Source organism: Hypanus sabinus, chromosome 1 (genome assembly GCF_030144855.1).
Source record: "Hypanus sabinus isolate sHypSab1 chromosome 1, sHypSab1.hap1, whole genome shotgun sequence".
Lineage (NCBI taxonomy): Eukaryota > Metazoa > Chordata > Chondrichthyes > Myliobatiformes > Dasyatidae > Hypanus > Hypanus sabinus.
In genome coordinates this window covers 142,578,712-142,598,573 of record NC_082706.1, presented here as the reverse complement: position 1 = coordinate 142,598,573, position 19,862 = coordinate 142,578,712, and the positions used below count along the sequence as shown (strand labels likewise).

The 19,862-nt window shown below is 49.2% G+C and overlaps 1 protein-coding gene across 13 annotated transcripts in view; it reads right to left on the bottom strand.

Moving 5' to 3' along the window:
* LOC132398296 (zinc finger protein 521) overlaps nt 1–19,862 on the bottom strand; it is a 475,733-nt gene that overhangs the window by 37,676 nt on the left and 418,195 nt on the right. For all 13 annotated transcript variants that reach the window (XM_059977555.1, XM_059977589.1, XM_059977516.1 and 10 more), the window contains one exon: nt 16,269–16,384. In XM_059977555.1, coding sequence (XP_059833538.1) covers nt 16,269–16,384 — 116 coding nt within the window. The remainder of the gene's footprint in view (nt 1–16,268; nt 16,385–19,862) is intronic.

Genomic DNA, 19,862 nt, shown 5'->3' with positions numbered 1-19,862 from the left:
CCTCGAAGCTGCTGGTCTGAGCCCAGTGCCATGTTCAAAGTAATCTGTAAGTTCCACAAACAACCACAGCACAGCACTCATCCTTTAGAGGAGCCAGAACAGCGTGATGGGCAGAATGGCATCCCCACAGTCAGGCTGAGCCCCTCTGCGTTCTGTAGCTCTGGGGGAATTAGTTGTGCAGGCTCTGTGCTGGAGGAAAGATCCCTAATCTCAGGAGAGAGCTCCCACATTTAGCAGGAATCAGAAGCCACACTCAGTCAATTTGCTCTGTTCTTGAGCAGAGTGTACTCCGCTCCAGTCACGCTCAGTGAAGTTGTGATTTATGGGCCGTTTTTGAGTGCTGTATTTTATGCAGCATATTTCGAAGAGAAGCAGGGAACCAGGATGCATCTCCCAATCAGCCTCCATTGGATACTTTGATTACCCCATTCTCTGTCTGACGGTTGCATCAAAACCATCACAGCTTCCCCTATAGGCTTTTCCGAGTGATGGCAAATGGCAGCCCCGAAGGAAGTCTTCAGAGGCCGAGTAGTACATATATTAATGTCTTTCCAGCAATGTCAACCTCTGCAGTCTGTTATTACAACACAGCATGCCAGAGCTATAAAACTATAATGTTGCCTTTATCTCTCTCTCTTCCCCACCCTCTTTCTCTTCCCCTCTCTCTTTCACTTTCTATCACTCTCTCACATACACTCTTTCTCTTTTTCATTCCCTTTCACTTTCTCCCCATTCATTCTCTTCCATCCTTTCTTTCTCTCCCCATTTCTCTCACTCCTCCTCTTCCTCTTGCTTTCACAGCCAGTCCTCCTCTATTTCCCTTCCTTTCTTCCCATCTCTCTCTCTCTCCTTCCATCTCTTGCTCCCTCTCTCTCTTGCTCTCTCCCTCTTCCACTCCTTTGCTTGCTCCCTCTCATTCACTCTTTCTTCTCTTTCATGCTCTCCCCATTTCTCTCCCTCTCTCACACACAATTTTGCTCTCCTCATCTCCCTTTTTCACTCCCCCCTTCTCTTTTTCCTTCCTGCCTCCCACATTTTCACTCTTTCTCTCTTCCACTTTCCCTCTTTCTCACACCCTTTCTCTATCCTCTGTTCCTCCTTTCACATTCATCTGCCCATGCTTGCCCCAAATCTTCTAAACAAGTCCTCTCCATCTACTTGTCCAAGTGTCTTTAACGTTGTCAACGTACCTGCTGTGACCACTTCCTCTGGTCGCTCAACTGCTTCAGCTGCCCATCACCCATCTCACCTCAGCAAAATGTTTCACAGACAGAACTCATCTCCAGCTACAGCACTGGCCAAGAACTCAGTCATGTGGGATAGTTTGTCAACAGGGAGGGAGGTCACAGGTTGACGGAGAGAATTCCCAACCTTGGGAGGTTATAATGTCTCTGTTATGCTACGACTCAAATGCTCTTTGGGTACCAAATTGCGTATATTCACACAGAAGGAGGATATTCAACCCATCAGGTCTGTGTTGGTTCTCAGTATAACCCCATTCCTCCTCTCCTCCTCCCTCTATCCCTGCAACATCTCTCTCTCGCATGTCCATCAACATCCCCTGATCCACCTATCTCCCATCTCCACTAGGGATAACCTACACAAGCCAATTCCATCTTTGGGATGAGGGACAGAACCTCCGCATGATCACCGGAAAACCACTCAAACTCACACAGAGAGCACCCGAGGTCAGGATCGAATCTGGGTTTCTGGAGCTACCAGTCAGCAGCAATACCCTCTGCCATCCAGGAATAGACCACGCAGGATAAAAACTAAATTAAGAGACCGCAGGAAAGTTATATGCTTCATGTGGTACAAGACATTAAAAGCTCTCACAGAGTGCAGGAACAGTGACACCAGTCCTGTCATTCATCCCCCGTCACCCAGGGCATGCCCTCTTCTCATTGCTACCATCAGGTAGGAGGTACAGAAGCCTGAAGACACACACTCAGCGATTCAGGAACAGCTTCTTCCCCTCTGCCATCCGATTTCTGAATGAACATTGAACCCATGAAAATACTACCTCATTACTTCTTATTTTGTTTTTCTGCACTACTTATTTAACAATTATTGTGTGTGTGTGTGCGTGTGAGTGCGTGTGCGTGTGAGTGTGTGCGCGTGTGTGTGCGTGTGAGTGTGTGTGTGCGTGTGAGTGTGTGCGTGCGTGCATGTGTGCACGCGAGTGTGTGTGTGTTTGTGTGTGTAGTTACTGTAGTTCATAGTTTTTTTCTATATTGCATTGTACTGGTGCCACAGATTTCACAACACCTGCCAGTGATATTAAACCTGACTCTGATGGTTCAGTTGTTCACGTCGGGGTCACCAATTATTATGGGCTGACTGTGGGCCACCGGGACTAGGTGAGTGTAAGCTTTGGCACGGACTAGAAGGGCCGAGATGGCCTGTTTCCGTGCTGTAATTGTTATATGGTTATAGACAATAGACAGTATGTGCAGGAGTAGGCCATTCAGCCCTTCTAGCCAGCACCACCACTCACTGTGATCATGGCTGATCATACACAATCAGTACCCTATTCCTGCCCTCTCCCCATATCCCTTGACCCTGCTATCTATAAGAGCTCTATTTAACTCTCTCTTGAATGCATCCAGAGACTTGGCCTCCACTGCCTTCTGGGGCAGAGCATTCCACATATCCACCACTCTCTGGGTGAAAAAGTTTTTTCCGCATCTCTGTTCTAAATGGCCTACCCCTTATTCTTAAACTGTGGCCTCTAGTTCTGGACTCACCCATCAGCGGGAACATGCTTCCTGCCTCCAGCATGTCCAATCCCTTAATAATCTTATATGTTTCAACCAGATCCTCTCTCATCCTAAATTCCAGTGTATACAAGCCCAGCCGCTCCAATCTTTCAACATATGACAGTCCCACCATTCCGGGAATTAACCTTGTGAACCTACGCAGCACTCCCTCAATAGCAAGAATGTCCTTCCTCAAATTTGGAGACCAAAACTGCACACAATACTCCAGGTGGGGTCTCACCAGGGCCCTGTACAGCTGCAGAAAGACCTCTTTACTCCTATACTCAATTCCTCTTGTTATAAAGGCCAGCATGCCATTAGCTTTCTTTACTGCCTGCTGTACCTGCACGCTTGCTTTCATTGACTGATGTACAAGAACCATGTGCCCTAATTTTGCCCACTAATCTCCTATGTGGGACTTTATCAAAAGCTTTCTGCAAGTCCAGGTACATTACATCCACTGCCTCTCCCTTGTCCATTTTCATAGTTACATCCTCAAAAAACTCCAGAAGATTAGTCAAGCATGATTTTCCCTTCATAAATCCATGCTGACTTGGACTGATCCTTCTACTGCTATCCAAATGTGTCGTAATTTCCTCTTTTATAATTGACTCCAGCATCTTTCCCACCACTGACGTCAGGCTAACCGGTCTATAATTCCCTGTTTTCTCTCTCCCTCCTTTCTTGAAAAGTGGGACAACATTAGCCACCCTCCAATCAGCAGGAACTGTTCCTGAATCTATAGAACATTGGAAAATGATTACCAATGCATCCACGATTTCTAGAGCCACCTCTTTAAGTACCCTGGGATGCAGACCATCAGGTCCCGGGGACTTATCAGCCTTCAGACTCAACAGTCTATCCAACACCGTTTCTTGCCTAATATAAATTTCCTTCAGTTCATCCTTTACCCTAGTTCCTTTGGCCACTATTACATCTGGGAGATTGTTTGTGTCTTCCCTAGTGAAGACAGATCCAAAGTACCTGTTCAACTCATCTGCCATTTCCTTGTTCCCCATAATAATATGATCTCTGGGAGCTTACTGTGCACAAACCAGTTACTGAACAACTACACATCAAATAGTACTTCATTGGACAGAAAGAGCTGCAGTAGGTGCTATGGAAATGCAGTGTGTTCCGGCCTTACAGGGATAGATAGATTTCTGGATATCAGACAATGGAGGAAGATGGGATGGGTGCAGGGAAGTGGCACTGTGTTAGATCAGATGGTGCCAGAGTGTGGTGATTCTCTCTGAGCTGTTCTCGGTAGGTCTATTCATTCACCGTAGGCAGCATTCTATCAGGATGCCTCACAGCTTGGTACGGCCAAGAAATTGCAGAGTTGTGCACACATCACGGAAACCCACCTCCTTTCTAATAACTCCATCTACAGTTCCCACAAACTTGGGAGTACAGTAAACATAATCAAGGTCTGCCCCAGCCCAGTCATTCTCTCTTCTTTCCTTTCATTTCCTATACTAAAGGTTGAGACCAGGTTCCACCGAGTTCAAGGACAACTTCTACTCCACTGTTATCAGACTTCTCAATGGATTTCCTATATGCTAAAGATGAACTCTCAATCTCTTAGTCAACCTCATTGTGACCCCCCCCTTTTATTTGTCTGCCTGCACTACTTTTCGTCTGTAACTGTAACACTATTCTGAATTATGTTTTCCTTTTTCTAACTCAATTACTTATGAAAGGAATGCTCTGACTGGATGGAGACCAGTTCACTGTATTTAGGAGTGTGACAGAGTAATAAACTAATTGCCATGATAAATGAATAGAAAAAGCAAGCCCACGGGGCTGAATGACACTCTCCTGCCTTTGCTTGGTCTCCTTTTGCCTTGGATGTCTCTTTCACCCACATAAGCTAAGTTAATCAGTCAAGATCTAAGTTATGTTTATTCTGGTACGCACAGGTACATGGATGCACAGGTGCAATTCAAAATCTACTTGTAGTCGCAGCACAGGCATATAGTTCAAAGTTCAAAATAAATTTATTATCCGAGTACGTATGTGTTACCGTATCTTATCTTGAGGTTCAATTTCTTGGGGGCGTTTACAGGAACAAAGAAATACAATTGATTTTTATGAAAATCTATACACAAACAGACAAAGACTGACAAACAACCAATGTGCAGAAGAATACAAACTGTGCAAAAATAATACCAAGAAGCTGCAGTCACAAGAAAAAGAAACATAAATTATGTATAGTTTTTACAAGAAAAAATGTTAGAATCAAAAAAGACAGTCTACTTTCGTGCGAAGTGATCAAAGTGGTCATAGTGTTGCTAAACTAAATTCTGTGGTTAGGTACACCTGTACACCTGCTCATTAATGCAAATATCTAATCAGCCAATCACGTGGCAGCAACTCAATGCACAAAAGTATGCAGACATAGTCAAGAGGTTCAGTTGTTCAGACCAAACATCAGAATGAGGAAGAAATGTGATCTCAGTGACTTTGACCGTGGAATGATTGTTGGTGTCAGGTGGGGTCGTCTCAGAAACTCCTGGGATTTTCATTCACAACAGTTTCCAGAGTTTTACAGAAAATAGGGCAAAAAACAAAAAGACATTCAGTGAGCAGCAGTTGTGTGGGTGAAGACAGAGAGGAATGGCCAGATTGATTCAAGCTGGGTGGAAGATGGCAGTGACTTAAAAAACCGTGTGTTACAACAAAGGTGTGCAGAAGAGATCTCTGAACACACACTGAGGTATATGAGCTACAGTGTCAGAAGACCGTGAACATACCCTCAGTGGTCACTTTATTAGGTACAGGAGGGTCCTGCTAACGTGGCCACTGGCTGTAGTTTTGTTCAGGGTGACAGAACTGCATCAGGAAGCAGGGCTTACGTTTCACTATTAACACCTGCACCAGTGATGTTGAACTGCACTTAATGCAATTTTGCTAAACTGTTTAAAGATGGGATACTGAAGTTGCCCCTCAGTCCCTTGAGTCCTGACATCCCCATAAATCTCTCTGTACTCTTTCAAGCACTCTTCCTATAACAGAATGATCAAAACTGCAAATAATACTCCAAGTATGGCCCCACCAACACCTTGTATACCATATGCACCAGGCTGACTGTATGTCACCCGAGGCCCAGATTTGTTTACATACTGATGTCACGGACTGAGTTGTGCAGTTGGTTGTTTGTCTGTTGTGGGTCTCTGTAGTGCTGATGCACCAGCATGGGGGGTTAAGGGGGAGAAAAATTAATAAAAACAAAAGTCACCTAAAAATCTCAACAGGTCAGGCAGCTTCTGTGGGGAGAGAAATGTTCCATGTGAATGTCCCTTGGTTAGAACTAAGCTGACCTGAAATATTAATCCTGTTTCTCCCTCCACAGATGCTGCCTGACCTGCAGAGTGTTTCCAGTGTTGGGTGATTTTATTTTAAATGTGTAGTATTATACCTTCTGGTCGTAGTTCATTGATAGGCTGTGATTTCTGTTCCTACGTTGTCAACCTGAGATCCCATTAGGACTATTTCTGTGCTGTCTACTCTAATTCTGAAGATATTCACCACCTAATCTTGCAACTTCCCAGAATTGGGAACAAATATTCTAAGTGGGATCCAAACCTGAAGAGAGATCTCTGGTGGGTCAAAGAAATTGAGTCATAGAGCCATACAGCACAAGAACAGTTCTTTTGACACAACTGTCCATAGCAACAGATACACAACAAAGTACAAACATTCAGTATTTAAAATACAATAATACAAATTAAAATGTGATTAATATTGTCTTTAAAAGACAATTCCCTGGGAAGCCCACACTCCCCGAAATCCCCCACTGTGCCCATCGTAACTGCATGCTCCCTCTCCAAGGACAGTAGGGAATGAGGTTTTCTTCAGAAAGGGGTCAGGCTTTCGGCCCAGGCAGAGCCCTCAACTTTCTGCCGCCTAGACCTGCGAATGGCACCTTGACCAGGCCCCAGAGATCCCCCTCACTCCCCACCCCCACCATACTGGGTGCCGGTATATGAGGATCGCGGGGCTGAAGTGCACCCAGAGCCTGAGCAGCCCTTCAGAAACTCAAACAGGGGCTGCAACCTCTCACACTGACTCCTCCCGCCCACAGAATGGACGTGTGGACGGGGTGTCAGTGAACCTCTGTTGTCCGGTACTGCCCGATGCAACACCTCCCACCCCAGGTCCCCAGTGTGCAGGGAAGGACCCCCGTGTAAAGAGACTTCCACTAGAGACCCCCTCCGCTGCCAGATGGTAACAGACCACCAGGGCGAGTCCGGTCGGCAGACGAAGGCGAGGAAGTGAAAGGTGTGCGGGAGCAGACTGTACAAGAGACACTTTGGAGTGGCACCGATGGGCACGGTGGGCCTCACCGCGAGATGGATCACGTTGTGCGGGACCCTCTCCCACGGGGTGCCGCGAGGCCTGGGTCTGACGAGCACTCCCGGCCCACCAGGTGGTGGTGCAGCCGGAACCTCTCCACTTCCCCGAGGCCCCTCGACACCCACCGTGATGGGGGGGGACCAGACGCCCTCACAGCTAGAGCACCGTCCCACCGCCACAAGAGCAGCCTGTCTGGATGTGAGTAGAGCTCAGAAGCGAGGCAGTTCCCTCAAAGTGGTGTATCCACTGTAAACCGTGTTCCCTCCTGCAGGCAGTGCCCACAGCAGAGAGAGAGTGTCACCAGCACCTCGGAGGCTGCTCACTGTACAGGTGTCCCCGGGGTGCACACGGTCACCAATGAGGGACCGCACTCTCAGGACTGCAGCAGAGACCCAGTGCCTCCTGTTGCCCCAGAAGAAACCCACCAGCCTCTCTGGGTGCTGGAGACAAAAGAAGCGGGTGGGACTAACACATTCAGTCGATACCTGATCATCGAAGCGACCAGCTGATTTATAACTAATGCCCTTCCCCGAAATGAGACTGCACGATGGTAGCCAGGCCAGCATTGTAGCCGGGCAGAGATATTTGCCTCCAAATCCCGCCAGTTCTCCAGCCAGGCCTCCTCCGCTGAGCTCAGGTAGACCCCCAAGTAGAGGGGTTGTGCGGTGCTCCACACAAAGGGTTTCAACCCCGACCCACGAAGAGGCCTATTCACTTTCCACAGTTGACCCTTGCAGAGGAAGTGGCCAACAAGATCTGTTGGCAATCTTGCATCCTATGCAAGTCAGCAGGTCGGTGACCATGAGAAGGATGTCATTGTACATACCCTCCCACAGTGAGATACACCCTCAGTACTGCCCCACCCACAGTGGGATACACCCTCAGTTACTGCCCCTCCCACAGTGAGATACACCCTCAGTACTGCCCCTCCCACAGTGAGATACACCCTCAGTTACTGCCCCTCCCACAGTGAGGTACACCCTCAGTACTGCCCCTCCCACAGTGGGATACACACTCAGTACTGCCCCCCCACAGTGAGGTACCCCCTCAGTACTGCCCCTCCCAGAGTGTGCAGCTCCCTTAGTGTGCAACCCTGCAGTGTGACACCACCTCAGTACCGTACACACAGCGTGATGTCCCCTCAATACCGTACAGAGAGCGTGACGCTCCCTCAGTACCATACAGAATGTGTGACGCCCCCTCAGTACTGTACAGAGAGCGTGACGCCCCCTCAGTACCGTACAGAGAGCGTGACGCCCCCTCAGTACCGTACAGTGAGTGTGACGCCCCCTCAGTACAGTACAGAGAGCGTGACGCCCCCTCGGTACCGTACAGAGAGCGTGATGCCCCCTCAGTATCGTACAGAGAGCGTGACGCTCCCTCAGTACCGTACAGGAATAGTGACGCATCCTCAGTACCGTACAGAGAGCGTGACGCCCCGTCAGTACCGTACAGAGAGCGTGACGCCCCCTCAGTACCGTACAGGAAGAGTGACGCCCCGTCAGTACCGTACAGAGAGCGTGACACCCCCTCAGTACTGTACAGAGAGCGTGACGCCCCCTCAGTACCGTACAGTGAGTGTGACGCCCCCTCAGTACAGTACAGAGAGCGTGACGCCCCCTCGGTACCGTACAGAGAGCGTGATGCCCCCTCAGTATCGTACAGAGAGCGTGACGCCCCCTCAGTACCGTACAGGAATAGTGACGCACCCTCAGTACCGTACAGAGAGCGTGACGCCCCGTCAGTACCGTACAGAGAGCGTGACGCCCCCTCAGTACCGTACAGTGAGTGTGACGCCCCCTCAGTACAGTACAGAGAGCGTGACGCCCCCTCGGTACCGTACAGAGAGCGTGATGCCCCCTCAGTATCGTACAGAGAGCGTGACGCTCCCTCAGTACCGTACAGGAATAGTGACGCACCCTCAGTACCGTACAGAGAGCGTGACGCCCCGTCAGTACTGTACACACAGCGTGACGCCCCCTCAGTACCGTACAGGAAGAGTGACGCCCCGTCAGTACCGTACAGAGAGCGTGACACCCCCTCAGTACTGTACAGAGAGCGTGACGCCCCCTCGGTACCGTACAGAGAGCGTGATGCCCCCTCAGTATCGTACAGAGAGCGTGACGCCCCCTCAGTACCGTACAGGAATAGTGACGCACCCTCAGTACCGTACAGAGAGCGTGACGCCCCGTCAGTACCGTACACACAGCCTGACGCCCCCTCAGTACCGTACAGAGAGCGTGACACCCCCTCAGTACTGTACAGAGAGCGTGACGCCCCCTCAGTACCGTACAGAATCTGTGACGCCCCCTCAGTACCGTACAGAGAGCGTGACACCCCCTCAGTACCGTACAGAGAGTGTGACACCCCCTCAGTACCGTACAGAGAGCGTAACACCCCCTCAGTACTGTACAGAGAGCGTGACGCCCCCTCAGTACCGTACAGAATCTGTGACGTCCCCTCAGTACCGTACAGAGAGTGTGACACCCCCTCAGTACTGTACAGAGAGCGTGACACCCCCTCAGTACCGTACAGAATCTGTGACGCACCCTCAGTACCGTACAGAGAGCGTGACACCCCCTCAGTACCGTACAGAGAGCGTGACACCCCCTCAGTACCGTACAGAGAGTGTGACACCCCCTCGGTACCGTACAGAGAGCGTAACACCCCCTCAGTACAGTACAGAGAGCATGACGCCCTCTCAGTACCGTACAGAGAGCGTGACGCCCCCTCAGTACCGTACAGAGAATGTGACGCCCCCTCGGTACCGTACAGGAAGAGTGACGTCCCCTCAGTACCGTACAGAGAGCGTGACGCCCCCTCAGTACCGTACAGAATGTGCGACGCCCCCGCAGTACATTACAGAGAGCGTGACGCCCCCTCAGTACCGTACACACAGCGTGATGCCCCCTCAGTACTGTACAGAGAGCGTGATGCCCCCTCAGTACAGTACACACAGCGTGACGCCCCCTCAGTACCGTACAGAATGTGCGACGCCCCCTCAGTACCGTACAGAGAGTGTGACGCCCCCTCAGTACAGTACAGAGAGCGTGACGCCCCCTCAGTACCGTACAGAATGTGCGACGCCCCCTCAGTACATTTACAGAGAGCGTGACGCCCCCTCAGTACCGTACACACAGCGTGATGCCCCCTCAGTACAGTACACACAGCGTGACGCCCCCTCAGTACCGTACAGAATGTGTGACGCCCCCTCAGTACCGTACAGAGAGCGTGATGCCCCCTCAGTACCGTACACACAGTGTGACGCCCCCTCGGTACCGTACAGGAAGAGTGACACCCTCTCAGTACCGTACAGAAAGTGTGACGCCCCGTCAGTACCGTACAGAATCTGTGACGCCCCCTCAGTACAGTACAGAGAGTGTGACACCCCCTCAGTACTGTACAGAGAGCGTGACGCCCCCTCAGTACCGTACACACAGCGTGATGCCCCCTCAGTACAGTACACACAGCGTGACGCCCCCTCAGTACCGTACAGAATGTGCGACGCCCCCTCAGTACCGTACACACAGTGTGACGCCCCCTCGGTACCGTACAGGAAGAGTGACACCCCCTCAGTACCGTACAGAGAGTGTGACGCCCCGTCAGTACCGTACAGAATCTGTGACGCCCCCTCAGTACCGTACAGAGAGCGTGACGCCCCGTCAGTACCGTACAGAATCTGTGACGCCCCCTCAGTACCGTACAGAGAGTGTGACACCCCCTCAGTACCGTACAGAGAGCATGACACCCCCTCAGTACCGTACAGAGAGCGTGACGCTCCCTCAGTACCGTACAGAGAGCGTGACGCCCCGTCAGTACCGTACAGAATCTGTGACGCCCCCTCAGTACAGTACAGAGAGTGTGACACCCCCTCAGTACCGTACAGAGAGCATGACACCCCCTCAGTACCGTACAGAGAGCGTGACGCCCTGTCAGTACCGTACAGAATCTGTGACGCCCCCTCAGTACAGTACAGAGAGTGTGACACCCCCTCAGTACTGTACAGAGAACGTGACACCCCCTCAGTACCGTACAGAGAGCGTGACGGCCCCTCAGTACCGTACAGAATCTGTGACACCCCCTCAGTACCGTACAGAGTGTGTGACACCCCCTCAGTACCGTACAGAGAGCGTGACACCCCCTCAGTACAGTACAGAGAGCGTGACGCCCACTCAGTACTGTACAGAGAGCGTGACACCCCCTCAGTACCGTACAGAGAGCGTGACGCCCCGTCAGTACCGTACACACAGTGTGACGCCCCCTCAGTACCGTACAGGAAGAGTGACGCACCCTCAGTACCGTACAGAGAGCGTGATGCCCCCTCAGTACCGTACAGAATCTGTGACGCCCCCTCAGTACCGTACAGAGAGTGTGACACCCCCTCAGTACTGTACAGAGAGCGTGACACCCCCTCAGTACCGTACAGAGAGCGTGACGCCCCCTCAGTACAGTACAGAGAGCGTGACGCCCCCTCAGTACCGTACAGAATGTGCGACGTCCCCTCAGTACAGTACAGAGAGCGTGATGCCCCCTCAGTACCGTACACACAGCGTGATGCCCCCTCAGTACCGTACAGAGAGCGTGATGCCCCCTCAGTACAGTACACACAGTGTGACGCCCCCTCAGTACCGTACAGAATGTGCGACGCCCCCTCAGTACCGTACAGAGAGCGTGATGCCCCCTCAGTACCGTACACACAGTGTGACGCCCCCTCAGTACCGTACAGAGAGTGTGATGCCCCCTCAGTACCGTACAGAGAGTGTGACGCCCCCTCAGTACCGTACAGAGAGTGTGACGCCCCCTCGGTACTGTACAGAGAGCGTGACGCCCCGTCAGTACCGTACAGGAAGAGTGACGCCCCCTCAGTACCGTACAGAGAGTGTGACGCCCCCTCAGTACTGTACAGAGAGCGTGACACCCCCTCAGTACCGTACAGGAAGAGTGACGCCCCCTCAGTATTGTACAGAGAGAGTGACGCCCCCTCAGTACTGTACAGAGAGAGTGACGCCCCCTCAGTACTGTACAGAGAGAGTGACGCCCCCTCAGTACTGTACAGAGAGCGTGACACCCCCTCAGTACCATACAGGAAGAGTGACGCCCCCTCAGTATTGTACAGAGAGAGTGACGCCCCCTCAGTACTGTACAGAGAGAGTGACGCCCCCTCAGTACTGTACAGAGAGAGTGACGCCCCCTCAGTACTGTACAGAGAGCGTGACGCCCCCTCAGTACCGTACACACAGCGTGATGCCCCCTCAGTACCGTACAGGAAGAGTGACGCCCCCTCAGTACCGTACACACAGCGTGATGCCCCCTCAGTACCGTACAGGAAGAGTGACGCCCCCTCAGTACAGTACACACAGCGTGATGCCCCCTCAGTACCGTACAGGAAGAGTGACGCCCCCTCAGTACTGTACAGGGTAGAACCAGCCTGGGTTATGCACCCAGACTCTGGACTGGAAGCTCACTATCCCTCGAGGGAGAAGAGGGCATTGTACATACTGGGCCCAGCCCAACAGAACACTGTTAATTGCCCTCTGTAAGTGCACCTTAGAAAGCTGTACAGATCAGGCTTTAAGAAGTCTCGTAAAGTGATGGACGTTCAGTCCCTGTTTTGCAATGTGTTTGCAATTGCCTCATTTCCTTGCTGCTGTTCTCTGCTCAGAACTCCTCGCCCTGAGGTGTGAACAAAGCTGTGGTCTAACAGGCTTTGAAGCAATTTTTTCTCCTTTCTCTGCACTACGAGGATTGTAAATATCATTCTCTGCGGGATTAGCAATCCCATGATATGAATTATCTGGCGCTGGTATCTCCCACCCCCAGCTTGATAAATACTACACACTGTGACAATGCATGCCCCCTCCTTGTGCCAGCTCATTCCCCTTGAATCAGAATGCTTTAAACAGAATTGCAGAACTGATTAGGCTGTAACAATTTCAAAAATATTCTCACAGATGCAATAACCCCCGCCCGTGTTCAGCTGGAGCTTCAGTCGAACGTGTTTTTGAAGTTGTATTGTTAACCATATCCTCGAAGTGTTCCGTTCCATGGGCCTTGGTCTTCCATGTCCATAATCTTCTCCATCCCTGCTGTTCTCCCCTCATTCTACTCTCCTCCAGTTCACCCTCTTGCTTTTCACTGCTTCAGCTTTCGCCTTTTTCATTTTCTTTACCGACTTCAGAATCGCCAGCATTTATTACCCATCCCCGAAATGAGTTTCTATTTCCTGCCCGTGAACGTGAGGGTTTCCTTCCGGTGCTCCAGTTTCAGCCCACATTCCAAAGGCGTGCTGATCGTAAATTGTGCTGTGACTAGGCTGGGGCTCCTTGGGACGGGAGGGCCTCTTCCACACGGCATCTGTAAGTGCAATAAAATGACTGCCTCTTGAGAAGACAGTGGTGAGTTGCCTTCTTGAAACGTTACCATCGTTCTGGTGAGTTGGAATCAGAATCAGGTTTATTATCACAGGCATATGTTGTGGAAGTTTGATGTTACCATAAATTACCAAGGTAAGTAACTAGTGCACAAGATGCACTAGTGTTCATGGGCTTAGGGATCATTCTGAAATCTGATGGCAGAAGGAAAAAAGGCCGTTCCTATGTCCCACAGTGCTTTCAATCATAGTTATAGAGTCATACAGCATGGAAAGAAAGGTTTTTCAAACCAACTGGACCTTGCTGACCAGTCCAGGATTCCCACCTAAACTAGTTCCATTTGTTTGCATTTGGCCCAGATCCTGCTAAACCTTTCTTATTCATGCACCTGTCCAAGTGCCTTTGTAAATGCTGTTTTAGTTATGGAATCATATCGCACAAAAACAGGCTCTTCGGCCCATTAAGTTTGTACCGACCATTTAGGCCAATCCTACACGAATCCTGTTTGATTCTCACCACATTCCCACCCACTGCCCCCAGGTTCCACCACCCACTGCAACACTTGGGCCAATTTTCAAAAGCCAGTGGCGTCTTTGGGAGGTGGTAGAAACCACAAGGTGTCAGGGAGAACCTGCAAGCTCCATACAGACAGCACCGAAGATCCTGGTTCTCTAAAGCTGTACGGCAGCATCTCGCCCAGCCACTCTTCAGGGGGTAGTTCCAGGACCTGGTCAATCGATGGTGATGCTACAGCAATACATCTCCAAGTCAGGATCATGTATGCTTTGTTGGGTTTGAAACTCAGCAGCTTGCTGGAGCCCAACAGTATTTCCAAAGAGTTAAATGGGTCAACTTCTGAACCAGACAGTCTTCCCCCCTCCTTCTCTGACCGCTGACGACCACCAGCAATTCTGAAGTTCTCGAGTCAGCCGGCGGCGGGTACTAATAGACCAATGGCCAGGGAGCTACACAGGTCATTGTGCAACCCTTCATGATCTGTATGCCACAACCAAGAAAACACATTGGCCCCTCCACTTCCTCAGAAAGCTACGGAAACTCGGCATGATCCCGGTGTCCCTCACCAGTGTTAAAGATGCAGCACTGAAAGCATCCTATTTGGATGCTTCACAGATTGGTATAGCAACTGCCCAAGGAATGGCAGAGAGTTGTGAACACAGCTCAGCACATCATGGAAACCAATGATTCCATCTACAGTTCCTGGCTGCTTCTGTAAAGCAGCAAAGACCCCTCCCACCTGGTCATTCTCTCTTCCTGATCCTCCTTTTGTGCACAAGATACAAAAACCAGAGAACACATTCCACCAGTCCCAAGGGCAGCTTCTGTACTCCTCTGTTTATCAAGAGCAACTCTTGTACAATAAAGATGAACTCTTGATCTCCCAGTCTACTTTGTCACGGCCCCTGCACGTTATTTGTCTATGTGCACTGCACTTTCTCTCTAACTGCAACACTATAATCTACACTCTGTTTTCCTTTTTACTACCTCAGTGTTCATTTGATCGTTCCTTATGTGCCATGTCGTATGACATGGGCAATCATGGTCTTTCCGTGACCATGACTGGACTTGGCAAATTTTACTACAGAAGTGGTTTGCTATTGCCTTCTTCTGGGCAGTGTCTTTAGAAGGTGGGTGACTCCAGCCATTATCAATAATCTTCAGATATTTTCTGCCTGGCATAAGTGGTCAAGTAGTCACTTAACCAGAACTTGTGATATGCACCAGCTGCTCATACGACCATCCACCTCCTGCCCCCATGGCTTCAAATGACCTGATCGGGAGTCGGGGGGTGGTGGCTAAGCAGGTACTGCAGGGGCAACCCGCAGGCTAGCAGAGGGAAGGAATGCCTTACACTTCCCCTGGTAGAGATGTACCTCCATCCCACCACCCACAGGTACACCCGGTGTACTGCTGTATAAAATGATCTGTCTGGGTGACATGCAAAACATTTCAGTGCACCTGGGTACACGTGGCAATAGAAAATCAATTACCAATACCAGTACTGCTTCTTCACCTTACTGGTACTCGATGCCTCGGCTGACGTGCTTGCAGTGGTTAAACGACCAGACTAGTAATCCAGAGGAGTCTGCCTACCCACCCAGAACACGTGACAGTGATAGCCTGATAGAGTAGACGTGGAGAGGATGTTTCCAGTGGGCGGAGTGTCTAGGACCAGAGGGATACAGGCTCAGAATTCAAGGACATCCATTTAAATGAGAGATGAGGAGAACTCCTTTGGCTAGCAGGTGGTGATTCTGTGGAATTAATTGCTACAGATGGCTGTGGAGACTAAGTTATTGGGGATATTTAAAGTAGAGGTTGATAGGTTCTTGCAAAGTAGGGGTGTCAAAGGTTATGGAGAGAAGGCAGAGAATGGGGTTGAGAGGGAAAATACCTTAACAATGATCCAATAGCACTGCGTACTCCATGGCCTGGATGGCCTAATTCTGTTCCTACAGTCTGAAGCCCAGAGTTCAAATACCACCACAGCATTAAATTCAATTAATGAAATAGTCTAGAATCTTAACAAAGGGACAGTCAGTAGTATGGACCACAATAGGGGGAAGATATGGAGAGGTTTGGGGTGCAGGTAACTGAAGTCAAAGCCACCAATGGCAGCTCGATAGGATCCACTGTGAAAAATCCCAGGATCTGGTAGAACCCTGAGTCGAGTTGCCAGGAAGATGGTGCTGCTGCAAGAGCAGGGATGGATGACCCACACCGGCTCTGTCGTGAGTGAAGCACAGTTAGACAGGCTTACCTGCAACTCTGTTTGGAAGAAGAATTTCTGTGGGCACTGCGAGCAGTCGTATATTTTGTCTTCTTGTCCGTGGGCAGAGAAGATGTGTTGCTGTAACTTGTTTGCCTGGACAAAGGCTGCAGAGAGAGGACAGTGAGAGTGGCTGATGAATCCGGTGGAGAGGATGTGTTCATGTAAGGGGCACACAGAAATATACACACACACACACAAGGACAAATACACTCACATAAAAATACAAATGCACAACTACAAACACACACATATACACACACACAGCAGACGCAGTCACATACTGTACATACTCAGTTTCAACAAACATAGTTTCAGTCATGGACAAGTATACACCCTCACACGTGCTAACACTAATCAAATACAGGCACACAGACAGAACACACACATGTATATACATACACTGCATGCTCACATCACTCACACATGTTCATACACCCACTTGCATTCACACACACGTGCACATAAACTGAACAATATGTTCAGTTTTGACCATCCTACTACAGGAAAATGCCATGAAGCTGGGAAGAGTCCTACCATGAGATTTACCAGAATGCTACCAGTACTCGATTTATAGGGAGTGGTTGGACAGGTTAAGATTTTATTCCTTGGATGTGATTATACAAAAATATAACAAATCATGAGGGGCAAAGAAAGGGGGAATGCACACCATCTTTTTTCCTGGTTTGGGGAATTGAGAACAAGGGGGCACAGGTTTAAGGTGAGCGAGGAGAGATTTAGTAGGAACATGAGGGACAACTTTTCCACCCAAAAGGTAGTCCATATAAGGAATAAGCTGCCAGAGAAGGCAGATGAGGCAGTAACATTAGCAATATTTAAAGGACATTTGAATAGATGCATGTATCTGAGTGAAAGTCAAAATACACAGGTCCATGTATGCACAGGTGTAATGAAAAACTTCCTTGTAGCAGCACAAAGGCATAGCATCAGATAAGCAGCATTCACAAGGAAAATGTACAGTAAATTAAACAAAAATGATTCCATGGCAAAAACTATACTTAAAATGCACCTGAACAGGTACAAGGATAGGAAAAGTTTAGAGGTATATGGACCCAATTGGTCTAGCTTAGGTGGGCATCTTGGTTGATGTGAACCAGTTAGGCCAAGGGCCTGCTTCTGTCTGTATGACTCCAGGACTCTGAAGATCCCAGCAGGGGTAGTTTGTCTCTAATTCCATGAAGTTTCTTGGGAATAGGAATTAACTCACACACTTCAATGTAGCCTCATCCTCTCTCAGCTGAAAATAGCTGGGTGAGCAGGGAGCTATGCTAGAATCTTGACCTCAAAGTTTACCTCATTGTGACCTCTCACTGTCTACCTGCACTGCAGTTTCTCTAACATTCTGCTATTGCTTTTGCTTATACTATCTCAATGCACTGCTGTAATGGAATGTTCAGTGTGAAATGTATGCAAGACAGGGTTTCCACTGTACCTTGAAACAGGTGACAATAACAAACCAATTAGCAATTTTTAAAAATATTTATAAGTTATTTATCAGCTTTCAAAAGATCCAGAATTCCTATTCTTCCAATGCTTTTCTGGAGGCTGGGCCTTTAATTAATGTTTAATTTTGCTGTTTGGTCTCCCCTCCTCCAATAAGCCTCATCCGTCTTTTAGTAATGATTCAGTGTGTTCTACCTTTGTAGGTCACAGTGCACCAAATATCCTTCAAAAAATCTCTTTTCCCAACCCAAACACTGCCTGTGGCATAAACTGTTCAATTATTAATGGCGTGTCTCTCTGGTAAACATCTCTTCACTTTACTGAGGCCTTGCTCGTAGTCATTAAAATTGAAACCATCAGTGCTGCATGGCTTGCTGTCAAAGGCGAGCTGTCCAGGCCAGGGGTCTTCCGCGGGGCTCGTGCCATGGGATCTTCCCCTTCTTTCTGCCCTCCATCGCCCTCCATCGCCTCCGCTCTCCTCATTAGCGGGATATTCAGTCCGGGGGAACAGGGAGATGTTCTGACAGAATCTCCACTCTGCTGGTCAGACTTCCACCAGCTGGAGATACGTGGCAGGGAGCCCCCATCCCCATCCCTTCCCACTTCACAGCTCTATGTGAATCGGGCAAAAACTGATGGACTGGGGATGGGGCTGGTGGGCGAAAATCACTGGCAAATGCAGATTTTTAAAATTTCATTCAGGATTATACCACCTGCATTTCTATAGCACCTTCCATCTTCTAGTGAAAAAACAGGACTCCTTACAGCTAGCGAAGTCATTCTGAAGCAGCATAAAGTGTAAATAAAAATTGGTACATAGAATACAGAACACAGAACATAAATCACACAGAACATACAGCACAGCACACAGAACACGGAACACGGAACATAGAACACAGAACATAGAGCACAGCACGTAGAACACAGCACACAGAACACAGAACATAGAGCTCAGCACGTAGAACACAGCACATAGAACACAGAACATGGAACACAGAGCACAGCACACAGAACATAGAACACAGAACACAGAACATAGTGAACAGCACACAGAACATAGAGCACAGCACACGGAACACAGAACACAGAACATAGAGCACAGCACATAGAACACAGAACACAGAACATAGAACACAGAACACAGAACATAGTGAACAGCACACAGAACATAGAGCACAGCACACGGAACACAGAACACAGAACATAGAGCACAGCACACGGAACACAGAACACAGAACATAGAGCACAGCACATAGAACACAGAACACAGAACATAGAGCACAGCACACAGAACAAAGAACACAGAACATAGGGAACAGCACACAGAACATAGAGCACAGCACGTAGAACACAGCACACAGAACATAGAGCACAGCACACAGAACATAGAACACAGAACACAGAACATAGTGAACAGCACACAGAACATAGAGCACAGCACACGGAACACAGAACACAGAACATAGAGCACAGCACACGGAACACAGAACACAGAACATAGAGCACAGCACATAGAACACAGAACACAGAACATAGAGCACAGCACACAGAACAAAGAACACAGAACATAGGGAACAGCACACAGAACATAGAGCACAGCATGTAGAACACAGCACACAGAACATAGAGCACAGCACGTAGAACACAGCACATAGAACACAGAACATGGAACACAGAGCACAGCACACAGAACATGGAACATAGAGCACAACACACAGCACATGGAACACAGAACACAGAACATAGAGCACAGCACATAGAACACAGAACACAGAGCACAGCACATAGAACAAAGAACATGGAACATAGAACAAGTAGAGCACCTGAACTGGAAAAGGCATGCACATTTTTTTCAAAGACCCCAGTTGATTAGGTGGCGCACTCTGTTTACTGTATATCACACACATAGGGTTGCAGAGATGGCTGGGTTAGGATATAGATCATAAAGTGTACAGGCACAGGTCCTTCAGCCCACTGTCTGTGCTGACCCTGATGCCAACCCAACAAACTCCATCTGCCTATGCATGATCCATCACTCCCTGTCTGTTCATGTGTTTGTCGAAATGACTTTTAAATGCCACTATTCTATCTGCTTCCAGCATTCCAGGTACCTGTCACCCT